General features: G+C 42.7%; 1 protein-coding gene across 3 annotated transcripts in view; it reads left to right on the top strand.

The window, feature by feature from the left end:
- SMARCC1 (SWI/SNF related BAF chromatin remodeling complex subunit C1) overlaps positions 1 to 12,573 on the top strand; it is a 124,797-nt gene that overhangs the window by 31,220 nt on the left and 81,004 nt on the right. For all 3 annotated transcript variants that reach the window (XM_084859605.1, XM_084859603.1, XM_084859606.1), the window contains exons 7-9: positions 5,055 to 5,124; positions 6,318 to 6,393; positions 10,056 to 10,187. In XM_084859605.1, coding sequence (XP_084715731.1) covers positions 5,055 to 5,124; positions 6,318 to 6,393; positions 10,056 to 10,187 — 278 coding nt within the window. The remainder of the gene's footprint in view (positions 1 to 5,054; positions 5,125 to 6,317; positions 6,394 to 10,055; positions 10,188 to 12,573) is intronic.

The following is a 12,573-nucleotide window of genomic DNA, read 5'->3' as shown; positions in this document are numbered from 1 at the left end:
CAAGTGGAAAATACTGCTTTTAGTCAGTTTAAAAAAATCTCCTCTTGCCCCCAAATGTTGTTAGTATCCCCTTAAAAGCAGTTGCATATCAAAACTTCGCTATCATGCAGTGTGCGCAAAAGGTTTATAGTTTTGAAGGCAGTTGGCAGAGGAGTTATTTGCTGCTGTTTCAGCAATGACAAGCACATTTATGTCTAGACTCTTATGAGACCTGCGTGGCCTTGAAATTCTGCGGTATCAGCCTGCTTCTTTCCTCAGGGGAGGATAGAATTTCTCACTTCAAAAACAGCGGTTCCTTTTTCTGGGAATGAAGTATCACTTAAAAGCTGCATTCTGCTTCCTTTCTCTGGAAGAAAGCACAATTCTTTTGAGCTAGTCTGAGTGCAGATTCCAAAAACTCTTGGCTGGATATTCAGAGCTCTAATGAAAGAGCCCCCTTCATGGATCACTGCCTTGTTGTGGCGAAGGGGCTTGCATAACACAGGGAAGCCATAAGCTATGCCGTGTAGGGCCACCCAAGACGGACAGGTCATGGCAGAGAGTTCTGACAAAATGTGGTCCACTGGAGAAGGAAATGGCAACCCACGCCAGTATTCTTGCCAAGAAAACCCCATGGAACGTATCCCAAGGCTACAAGAGATGACACTGGAAGATGAGCCCCTCAGGTCGGAAGGTGTCCAATATACTACTGGGGAAGAGCAGAGGGTATTTCCAAGTAGCGCCAGAAAGAGTGAAGCGGCTGGGCCAAAGCCGAAAGGACACTCAGCTGTGGATGTGTCTGGTGGTGAAAAGAAAATCCGATGCTGTAAAGAACAATATTGTTTAGGAACCTGGAATGTCAGATCAATGAATCAAGGTAAGCCGGAGGTGGTCAAACATGAGATGGCAAGATTGAACATCGACATGTTGGGAATCAGCGAACTAAAATGGACAGGAGTGGGCGAATTTAATTCAGGTGACCATCATATCTACTACTGTGGGCAAGAATCCCTTAGAAGAAATGGAGTAGCACTCATAGTCAACAAAAGGGTGGGAAAAGCGGTACTGGGGTACAATCTCAAAAACGACAGAATGATCTCAGTACGAATCCAAGGCAAACCATTCAACATCACAGTAATTCAAGTCTGTGCCCCAACCGCTGATGCCGAAGAAGCTGAGGTTGATCGGTTCTATGAAGACCTCCAACACCTTCTAGAACTAACACCAAAAAAAGATGTCCTCTTCATCATAGGGCATTGGAATGCTAAAGTAGGAAGTCAAGAAATCACTGGGATAACAGGCAGGCATGGCCTTGGTGCACAAAATGAAGCAGGACAAAGGCTAATAGAGTTTTGCCAGGAGAACACACTGATCGTAGCAAACACTCTTTTCCAACAGCACAAGAGACGACTCTACACATGGACATCACCAGATGGTCAATATCGAAATCAGATTGATTATGTCCTTTGCACCCAAAGATGGAGAAGCTCTATACAGTCAGTCAAAACAAGCCCTGGAGCTGACTGTGGCTCAGATCATGAGCTGCTTCTTGCAAAATTTTGGCTTAAATTGAAGAACGTAGGGAAAACCACTAAACCATTCAGGTATGACCTCAATCATATCCCGTATGAATATACAGTGGAGGTGAGGAATAGATTTGAGGGATTAGACCTGATAGACAGAGTGCCTGAGGAACTATGGACGGAGGTCCGTAACATTGTTTAGGAGGCAGCAACTCAATCCATCCCAAAGAAAAAGAAATGCAAGAAAGCCAAGTGGCTGTCTGAGAAGGCTTTACAAGTAGCTGAGGAAAGAAGGGAAGTGAAAAGCAAGGGAGAAAGGGGAAGATATATCCAACTGAATGTAGAGTTTCAGAGAATAGCAAGGAGAGACAAGAAGGCCTTCTTAAATGAACAATGCAAAGAAATCAAGGAAAACAATAGAATGGGAAAGACTAGAGATCTCTTCAAGAAAATCAGAGATCTCAAGGGAATGTTTTGTGCAAAGACGGGCATGATAAAGGGCAAAGAAGGCAGGGACCTAACAGAAGCAGATGAGATTAAGAAGAGGTGGAAAGAATACACAGAAGAACTATACAGGAAAGATCTGAATGTCCCTGATAGCCATGATAGTGCGCTCACTGAAATTGAGCCGGACATCCTAGAGAGTGAAGTCAGGTGGGCCTTAGGAAGCATTACTAACAACAAAGCTAGCGGAGATGACAGTATTCCAGCTGAGCAATTTCAAATCCTAAAAGATGATGCTGTTAAAGTGCTGCGCTCAATATGCCAACGAATTTGGAACACTCAACAGTGGCCACAAGACTGGAAAAGGTCAGTTTACATTCCAATTCCAAAGAAGGGCAACGCCAAAGAGTGTTCGAACTACCGCACAGTTGCGCTCATTTCACATACCAGCAAGGTGATGCGCAAAATCCTACAAGCTAGGCTTTAGCAGTATGTGAACCGAGAACTACCGGAAGTACAAGCTGTGTTTCGAAGAGGCAGAGGAACTAGAGATCAAATCGCCAACTTTTGCTGGATCATGGAGAAAGCAAGAGAATTCCAGAAAAACGTCTCTTTCTGCTTCATTGACTACGCTAAAGCCTTTGATTGTGTGGATCACAACGAACTCTGGGAACCGCCCAGAAAGCTTCGGCTATTGGGCGGTATAGAAATAAAATAAAATAATAAATAAATAATAATCAAACTGTGGCAAATTCTGAAAGAGATGGGAGTACTAGACCACCTTACCTTTCTCCTGAGAAACCTGTATGAGGGTCAAGAAGGAACAGTAAGAACCAGACATGGAACAACCAATTGGTTCAAAATTGGGAAAGGAGTACGACAAGGCTGCATATTGTCGCCCTGCTTATTTAACTTATATGCAGAGTACATCATGAGAAACGCCGGGTAGGATGAATCACAGGTCGGAATTAAGATTGCCGGGAGAATGATCAACAACCTCAGATACGCAGACGATACCACCCTAATGGCAGAAAGCGAAGAGGATCTCAAGAGCCTCTTGTTGAGGGTGAAAGAGGAGAGTGCAAAAGCTGGTTTGAAACTCAACATTAATAAAACGAAGATCATGGCATCTGGCCCCATCACTTCCTGGCATATAGAAGGGGAAGAAATGGAAGCAGTGACAGATTTTATTTTCTTGGGCTCCAAGATCACCGCAGACGGTGACTGTAGCCATGAAATTAAAAGACGCTTGCTCCTTGGGAGGAAAGCTATGGCAAACCTAGACAGCATAGTAAGCAGCAGAGACATCACCTTGCCGACAAAGATTCATATAATCAAAGCTATGGTTTTCCCAGTAGTAACGTATCGCTGTGAGAGCTGGACTATAAGGAAGGCTGAGCACCAAAGAATCGATGCTTTCGAACTGTGGTGCTGGAGAAGACTCTTACGCGTCCCCTGGACTGCAAGGAGGTCAAATCAGTCAGTCCTAAAGGAAATCAACCCTGAGTGCTTATTGGAAGGACAGATCCTGAAGCTGAAGCTGAAATATTTTGGCCACCTAATGCGAAGAGAAAACTCTCTGGAAAAGACCCTGATGCTGGGAAAGACTGAAGGCAAAAGGTGAAGGGGATGGTAGAGGATGAGATGGCTAGATAGCATCACTGATGCAATGAATATGGACTTGAGCACGCTCCGGGACAGAGCGCAGGACAGGAAGGCCTGGTGTGCTATGGTCCATGGGTTCACGAAGAGTCGGACACGACTGAACAATAACAATGAAAGAGCAAATGTAGCAAGCAGACTGATGCTGCTTTGGCCTGGTTCTCAACCTGAGAAAGTCCTGAGGGGTAAAGCAGTTTTAATTGAGGAAACAGGTGTCAGGAGGAAGGGACCAAGCAGGCACTAGGACCCAGAGTAAGGTCACAAATGCGGAAGTTGGCTGGAAGCAATAGCTGGAGCTGGTGTGTTGAAGTTCCCTCTCCTCCCTCTGAACTCTCCATGACCTGACACCCCCCCCCCCAGTGTGTGCTATCCCAGTACTTCCCCCAACCCTGCTTAATGATTACTAGATTATTATCAGAATAATGTAGTGCAGCTAAAGCTATGCAAATGTGTATATTTACCTTCTTTGATCTCAAATACTTTTGCGTTACAAGATTGTGAGATATTCTTGTTAAAGATCTTTCAGAATTGCTGGTTAAAAGCACAGTTATTATTGACTGGAAGTATTTAAGGCCTGCCTTTTGGCATGTTCAAGGCGAGCTAACAAATTCAAAATTGCACAAAGCAGTTAACAATATCAAAGTGCAGAATCCACAGGATCCTTTTTAATGTAAAATGCCTTTGACCTTGAAAAGCTGCTGTACATTTATTTAGAATGTATATCCCCTTCAGGAACCCCAACTGGCTAACACAGTGGAAACGTCATTAAAGTACAGTTTAAAATCTTGCTGAATAGGGTTTGTAGACAAAAAAGTGGGGGTGAGGTGTTGAGATGCAACTTTGATAACTGTCCTCAATATGGCAAAAGCAACGTCCCACTTACTTTTTGACCATTTCTGTAATGAACTTTAGCCAGATTTATTAGCTCCACCCGAGTAATTGGAGGTTCCGTTGCTTCTTGAGAACCGAAGCCTTTGCAAGCAATTTCGACGTTTTATAAGAAAGGATTGTTGAGAATACTGCAGGAGGCACTCAGGGTCGCATCCCTTGGCATGCTCTGGCAGGCACGTGTCACAAACCTGTGACATGCATTAGACAGAATGGCAACGTATCTTCTTCTCACTATGTGCATGGGATGTGCTCTCTGCCCTTTTTTAGTCTAATGTCAAGTGTGCTGACATTTTTTAACCCTTGTGCAACTCTTACCTGAATAGTCAGAAATGAGCTATTCAAACCAGTCTCAGCATCCGTTATTTGCTAATTCTGTCTTGTTGTTTACCCTGAACCCTCTGTAGTTGGATATTCCATTAAGGAAATTGATCTGCAATGCAGCCTCTTGTTAACCTTCCTTGGGTTGACAAGTGAATGTTCTTCTGATGCTTGTAAGGTTGGGGTGACTTTAACTAGATTATTTTCTGACCATGATGGCATTTCTTTCTTTTGCAGATGAGTGGCTAAGACCTGTGATGAAAAAAGACAAGCAGGTTCTTGTGCATTGGGGGTATTTCCCAGACAGGTAATGACAATGAATGGAAAGCTGATGTCCTTTTTTCAGATATTGTCCCCCTTGCTTACCAGAAAGAATGGAGAAATTCTTTCCCAACTGTTTGAAATGTAAGGTTTCTGGGTGTTCTGACATTTGCCCAGAAAATTGCCATTGTGTCCATCTATTGTTAGAGCAATGAAATATCCTGACATTTGAAAATACAAGGGCTGGTTCAGAGGTAACACCAAACCATTGTTTGCACTAACTATAGTGTAGACTCCAAACCATGATTAGTGTTCCAGACAGCAAGCCTTTATGTATTTTCCCTCTTCCCTCACCTTCCCTGAGAATCCCTAGATCACCTTGGATCCCCAAGTGATAATGGACTACAAGTCCTATCATCCCTGGCCATTGGCTGTGTTGGTTGATGATGGTGGGAGTTGCAGTCCAAACCATCTGGGGTCCCAGGATTGGCAACTACTGGAAGAAGCTGCCCCAACATCCCAAGCCATGGTTTGTAACAACACCTTCAAACTGTGGTGTACAAATCAGGTTCAGGTTGTGGTTTCAGAACCTGGTCTGGTGGATGTTCACAAACCGTATGTTGTTTTTCTTGGTTAGGTGTTGGTTCCCATATCACAACAAACCATGATTTGGCTTTGCAAGTTATGTTTTGAACCATCTCCTATTGAGAGAAGTAAATATGGATAGATGGAGATCTTGAGAAATCCACAGTGAAAATAGAAGTAAACTCTCGTATAATTGACTGAAACTTACTACTTGCTACACAGGCACACATTATATTCCCCTGAGTCAGTTCTTGCACCCTTTGGTCTGTGGGTGCTGGGTTCTGTAATGTGAGTAGCTGTTCCATTGAAGTAGTGGCTGGGAAGGGCTTTTACTGAAGCGCTGGGTTTCTACTGCCTTGTCCAAAGAATATATCACATTACATATATTAGCACTGAATCTGCTACATGACACTTATTTCAACACTCTGATCCCAATTTTCATGCAATCTGACCCATTTTCTGGCAGTTTTGTGTATACCTGGAATAGTAAGCATACCTCCTATCAAATAAATGAGGGGGGGGGGGGTTAAAGAAAAAAAAACCCATACAGTGAACATGATGCAAAATCACTTGAAACAAAATCATTTGACAGTTCTATTATACTAGTGCTGTTATGCGTGAGGAACGAATTCACATCTTCACTTTTACTTTTAGCTATGACACTTGGGTTCATGCTACTGATATAGAAGCAGAAATCGAAGAACCTCCAATTCCAGAAAAACCATGGAAGGTGAGAGTGTGTTCTTCTCACAGTTGCTCTGAAGTGATAATAGTTTCAGAATATTTAATCCCCGTGTGTATTTGTCTTTAAAAGAATCCAATACCTTGTTTCACACAGGCAAAGTAAGAAAGATGGCAAATACTAGATTTAAAATTACCACCTCCCTTACTAAAGCCAACCATGTAAGAAAGAAAATCATTATTCCAGTGATATAAGTGAAGCAGGAAAAGGCCCCTTTCTTTGTTTACTAATGTGTTTATCTGTTTATTTGTTTACTAGTATTTATCACAATGCATATGATGTGCAAGCAGTATTAAATAAAACCAATATTTTTAAACCGTGTTACAAAACAGTACAAAGCACATATGTAAAAAGTGCAGAAAGGGGCAGTTAAAATTGGGCCTTTTACTGCAAAGCCGTTGAAAATTAAAAAGGTTGATGTGGCAGAAACTAAGCAAAGATATATCTGAGAAGGGCAGCCCACAGTTGAGCCACCACTACCAAGGAAGCTGTACTGTGCACTCCTCCTGTTTTCATATCTGAAATGATGGGGTAGAGCAGGACATCGCCTGCAGATGATAATTATATAGATGGATAGGGAGATGCATATAGAAGAAGATGATTCATTAGGTATAGAGGCTCAAGACATTTATTACATGAACTGAGACCAGAAGCATTTTGGGAACTAGTGTGATATGTTTTCTGCAGCCCACCTCTATAATAAGCAAGCTGCAGAGTTTTGCACCAGGATTAGTCTTGCAACACTGAAGTAGATCGTGTATTCCCATTTCACAGAGGGGAAGCTGTGTATATGAGACTTAGCAAGGGTCACCCAGAGCATTCATAGCTTGAGCAAACAAGTGAACCTATGTCCCAAGGTGCAGCATTATCTGCTAGATAATAAATGTTCTGGTTGAAGGAATAATGCCTTGTAATTGTGGGAAATTGCCATGGCTAAAATTATATTGTCTAAGGGAGCACCTGAGAATTTGTGCATCTTGTCAGAGCTCTGCTTCTAGAGGCATACTATTTGCTTGTGGTTGCTTCTCTGTCTGAAGGAGGGGTGGTCAAATTTTATGCAGGCATTCCAGACTGCAACGGCTCCAGTCCAGAGCCAGGAGCCCTCTTGCAGCCATTGCGCTAGAAGGCATTTGCAGCTTCTTTCTGCAGGGAGTGTGAGAGAGACATCTGAGGGAAGGGATAGAAACCTCTCTTCTCTCCTGGTAGAGATAGACGAAAGCAAGGCAGGAGAGATTTATCTGGACTTCAACTCTACATAGGTCATCACATCACTACAATATTGAAATGGCATTTCATAAACGGTTATTTTCCATTGAGAGCCTTGAATGAAGGATATAATAAATTGGTAAATGCATTTTATTGTATTACAAAAGCTTGCTGTTTTAAGGGCTGGCATGTCTTTTAAAAGCCCTAATACTGGAAATAAGAACTCGTTTGTTAGGCAGGAGGAGGTCAGTTTGAATAAAGGTTTGGAGCACATATTAATTATGACAAGATTCATAATTTTCTGGGGTCTGTTGAACATAGAGGCAGAACAACACTGGCAGCCTTATTAATCCCTTCAGAATGATTACAGGTCTTTGTGCAGCACAAATCTGAAAATCAGTTTGAGGCTGATTTCATTTGTTAAGAGAAAATAAGGAAACCGTTACAATAGAAGTGTTTCTTTTCAGATAATTGCTCTACTTATTTGTGTGACAGCATGAAACATTCTTCCTAGATTCATAAATTCATTTCCCTATCATCAGCAGAAGAGGAGTATTGTGTGATGAGAATTAAGGTGAAAGTATAGAGGAGATGGCTGCTTCAATGGGCTGGGAAGACTGGGCTCACTTACCTGATGCCGTATCAACTGCTCTCAGACTCCCATCTTACATTTTAAAAAGCAAAAGAAACTTGAAAGTATTTGCTTTTGCAGTAGGTTATACTCAAGAAAGCTGTACAGAGGTAGATGCTTCTCTATTTCCCCATTCCTTTTGCCCCCTCGCTCACGCTGAACTGGATATGGTGGACTATCCCCATCTAAATTGTATGAACATGCACAGTTGGCTTATACAGAAACACTGTCCTCGCAAACGTCTCAGGTGGTGCTTGTAGGGCTACCTGAGATTTTAACTGGAGATTTTGGGGACTGAACTGAGACCTTCTGCCTGAACTGCATGTGCCTGAACCCCTGAGCTGTGGCTATTCCTTAGAAGTCTCCTAGATGTTTCGTCCTAATTTCTCCTCCTGCCCTCTTCTCTCCTTCCAGTTTTTCCTTTTCTTGGAGAAAATTATCCTTTGGTCATCTCCCAATCTTCTCATTCTGAATGTGGGTAGAGGCAATATTAGGAACACAGGAAGTTTATTTTTATTTACATTATTTATATACTGCTCCATATCAAAAGATTTCAGAGTAATGAACAGCCAAAAAAGAGAAAAGAATAAAACACCATGTTAAAACAATTACAACATTTTAAGAGAAACAAGTTCTGATAAGACCAAATTTAGTAAACCATGGCTAGTCTCTCAAGGAAGGCCTCTTGAAATAACAATGTTTTCAGGAGGCACTGAAAGCAACACAACATTGGCACCTGCCTGACCTCAAAAGGCAGGGCGTTCCACAGGAATGGGGCCACCACACTGAAGGCTCTTTTTCTGGTGGACTCCAACCGGGCCATCGGTCCAAGTGGAACCACCAGGAACATGCCATGTGATGACCTCTGTGACAGAGCAGGTTGCCTTATATTGAGTTAGTCCCTTGGTTTAGCTCAGTATTGTCAACACTAACTGGCAGCTGCTCTCCAGGGTTTCAGGCAGGAACTTTTTGTAGCCTTAATTGGAGATGCTGGAGATCAAACCTGGGACCTTCTGCATGGAAAGAGAATCTCTACCGCTGACCTGCAGCCCTTCCCACACTGAGGTAGAATGGATGCGGTCCAGGATCTCCATAAATAGTCTTTTCTGCAACTGTAAATGTATTTTGTTAGTTACACAGAGGAATTTCTAAAGTTTTGTTCTTAAGTACCTTTAGTTCTCACAAGTCACAGTTACGTTATCAAGGCTATAGTTCAGACACTGCCAATAATAAGTGGCCTCTATTAGTAGCAACTGAGAAGTGTTATGGTACTAGACATTGTAAAGTGGTCATAGAATTTAGAGTTGTACCAGCAGGTGCAGACATAATTCAGGCAAGAGCTCTTTCCATCCGAATCCTGCAGAAACCATCAGTGCAAGTTGATTTTCAAGCACCAGCAAGTTCCATTATGTAACTACAGTTGCTTTTAATCTCTTCCTCCCTGATCAGCACGTGCACCAGTCTTGGTACCAAAAACCTCTAGGCACTTCCAGAAGAGGTACCTTGAAGGCAAAGAGGATTGCTTCATATACAGAATGTGGGGAGGCTGTTTCAGAAATAGTAAGTCACTGGATAGGATATAGACAGAAGTGGGAGGAGACAGAAGGCAGCGTGAGAGGGGGTGACAGAAGTAAGGAATGCCATTGTCTTCTGTGTGGCTTCTTGCATGGTTCATAAAGCAGGTAGAAGTCAAATAACCATTTGTAAGCATGTATTTCCAAATTCAGAGGAGATTCCCTCCAGAATTCACTGTATGTGGCAACATCAGTATGAGGGAATTATTCTGAACGTGTCTTTGCATTTACTGTTGTAGGTTCATGCCAAATGGATTCTGGACACAGATGTGTTCAATGAATGGATGAATGAAGAAGATTATGAGGTGGATGAAAACAAGAAGCTGGTCAGCTTTCGCCAGCGGATCTATATGAATATGAAGAGTGAAGAAGTAAGACTTCCCTGACACTTGTAGTGGTTCATGCACTGTTCATGCAGAGCAGTATCAGTTGTGTGTTCTTTCTTTGACTCAAAGCTATTATAGTGGGGCTGGCTGAGCCTCCAGGAAATGGCAGTGTCCTTCTGGAAATAATGTGGGTGTGCATCTATGACTGAAATGTTCTCTGGAAGGGCAGGACAGCAATCTAAGTGGAGCTGGCTCAGGGGCAGTCAGGAGACAGTTCTGTTGACCCTATGTTTACCCACCCATTTCCCATCTTCTAGTCTGCTGGAACTGAGAAAATGGTTTCAGATCTGTCCTTTTGCCTGGATCCTTTTGATTGGGGTCGGTTTTTACAGTCAGTAGTATGTATGTCAGAGTTTCAGCCTAGCCTTCTCCCTGGTGTGCTGTTTTTCATTGTGCACTGAGGGAATTCTTTCGTAGAGCGTGTGCTGTCTGCAACCTCAAAGGAGTACAAACTTCATCTGCTATCTGCCTGAACTAGGCCTGTGTGCCTAAGGGTCACAGATGAGTGCCTAAAGGCCTAGCATATGCCTGGTTCTGAATAGGCATATTGAGGCTGCAAACGCTGATCTGGAAAAATCATGCCATCCTCCTGAGTTTCTCTGAATTTTAGGACTAAATGCTGGCCTTCTCTTTTCGCAAACATAAAACTTCCCCAGCCTTGACATTAATGGGCAGGATCTCCATACCTGTGTCAGAGCTTTGGGCTGAGCCAGTGGCATTCCACTCTGAGTCAAAAACTATTGCTTGGATAAAGGTATATACTCAATAATTATACAAATGGTTAAATGTGTGGGAACAGTTTTCCCAAAGGATATTTAAAAACAGATGGTGGCCTGAAGCATTTTCAAAACTGGATTTTTAACCTTTTGGGATTCTTGGGAATGCCAAACAGTGAAGGAAGTTTAATTAAATTTAATTGAGAAATTAGAAAACATTTGCACAATGCTGTGAATGTTTTAGAAATGTATATATACGTGTTAAGTTACAGAAATGTAGTTGTTGTTGTTGTTCAGTCGTTAAGTCGTGTCCGACTCTTCGTGACCCCATGGACCATAGCACGCCAGGCCTTCCTGTCCTGCGCTCTCTCCCGGAGTGTGCTCAAATTCATATTCATTGCATCGGTGATGCTATCTAGCCATCTCATCCTCTCATCCCCGTCTCCTTTTGCCTTCAATCTTTCCCAGCATCAAGGTCTTTTCCAGGGAGTTTTCTCTTCGCATTAGGTGGCCAAAATATTTGAGCTTCAGCTTCAGTATCTGTCCTTCCAATGAGCACTCAGGGTTGATTTTTTTTTTAATGTTGAGTTTCAGACCAGCTTTTGCACTCTCCACTTTCACCCTCACAAGAGGCTCTAGAGATCCTCTTTGCTTTCTGCCATTAGGGTGGTATCGTCTGCGTATCTGAGGTTGTTGATCATTCTCCCGGCAATCTTAATTCCGACCTGTGATTCATCCAACCCGGCGTTTCTCATGATGTACTCTGCATATAAATTAAATAAGCAGGGCGACAATATGCAGCCTTGTCGTACTCCTTTCCCAATTTGGAACCAATCAGTTGTTCCATGTCTGGTTCGTACTGTTGCTTCTTGACCCTCGTACAGGTTTCTCAGGAGACAGGTAAGGTGGTCAGGTACTCCCATCTCTTTCAGAATTTGCCACAGTTTGTTGTGATCCACACAATCAAAGGCTTTAGCATAGTCAATGAAGCAGAAAGAGATGTTTTTCTGGAATTCTCTTGCTTTCTCCATTGTCCAGCGAATATTAGCGATTTGATCTCTAGTTCCTCTGCCTCTTCGAAACACAGCTTGTACTTCCGGTAGTTCTCGGTTCACATGCTGCTGAAGCCTAGCTTGTAGGATTTTGAGCATCACCTTGCTGGCATGTGAAATGAGCGCAATTGTGCGGTAGTTTGAACACTCTTTGGCGTTGCCCTTCTTTGGAATTGGAATGTAAACTGACCTTTTCCAGTCTTGTGGCCACTGTTGAGTGTTCCAAATTCGTTGGCATATTGAGTGCAGCACTTTAACAGCATCATCTTTTAGGATTTGAAATTGCTCAGCTGGAATACTGTCATCTCCGCTAGCTTTGTTGTTAGTAATGCTTCCTAAGGCCCACTTGACTTCACTCTCTAGGATGTCCGGCTCAAGTTCAGTGAGCGCACTATCATGGCTATCAGGGACATTCAGATCTTTCCTGTATAGGTCTTCTGTGTATTCTTTCCACCTCTTCTTAATCTCATCTGCTTCTGTTAGGTCCCTGCCTTCTTTGTCCTTTATCATGCCCGTCTTTGCACAAAACGCTCCCTTGAGATCTCCAATTTTCTTGAAAAGATCTCTAGTCTTTCCCATTCTATTGTTTTCCTTGATTTCTTT

The sequence above is a fragment of the Heloderma suspectum genome, chromosome 5, assembly GCF_057233095.1.
Source record: "Heloderma suspectum isolate Gila_16-S chromosome 5, 16-S_ref, whole genome shotgun sequence".
In the NCBI taxonomy this organism is placed as follows: Eukaryota; Metazoa; Chordata; class Lepidosauria; order Squamata; family Helodermatidae; genus Heloderma; species Heloderma suspectum.
Note: the sequence above shows the minus strand (reverse complement) of the source record. Positions and strands in the feature narration are given on the sequence as shown.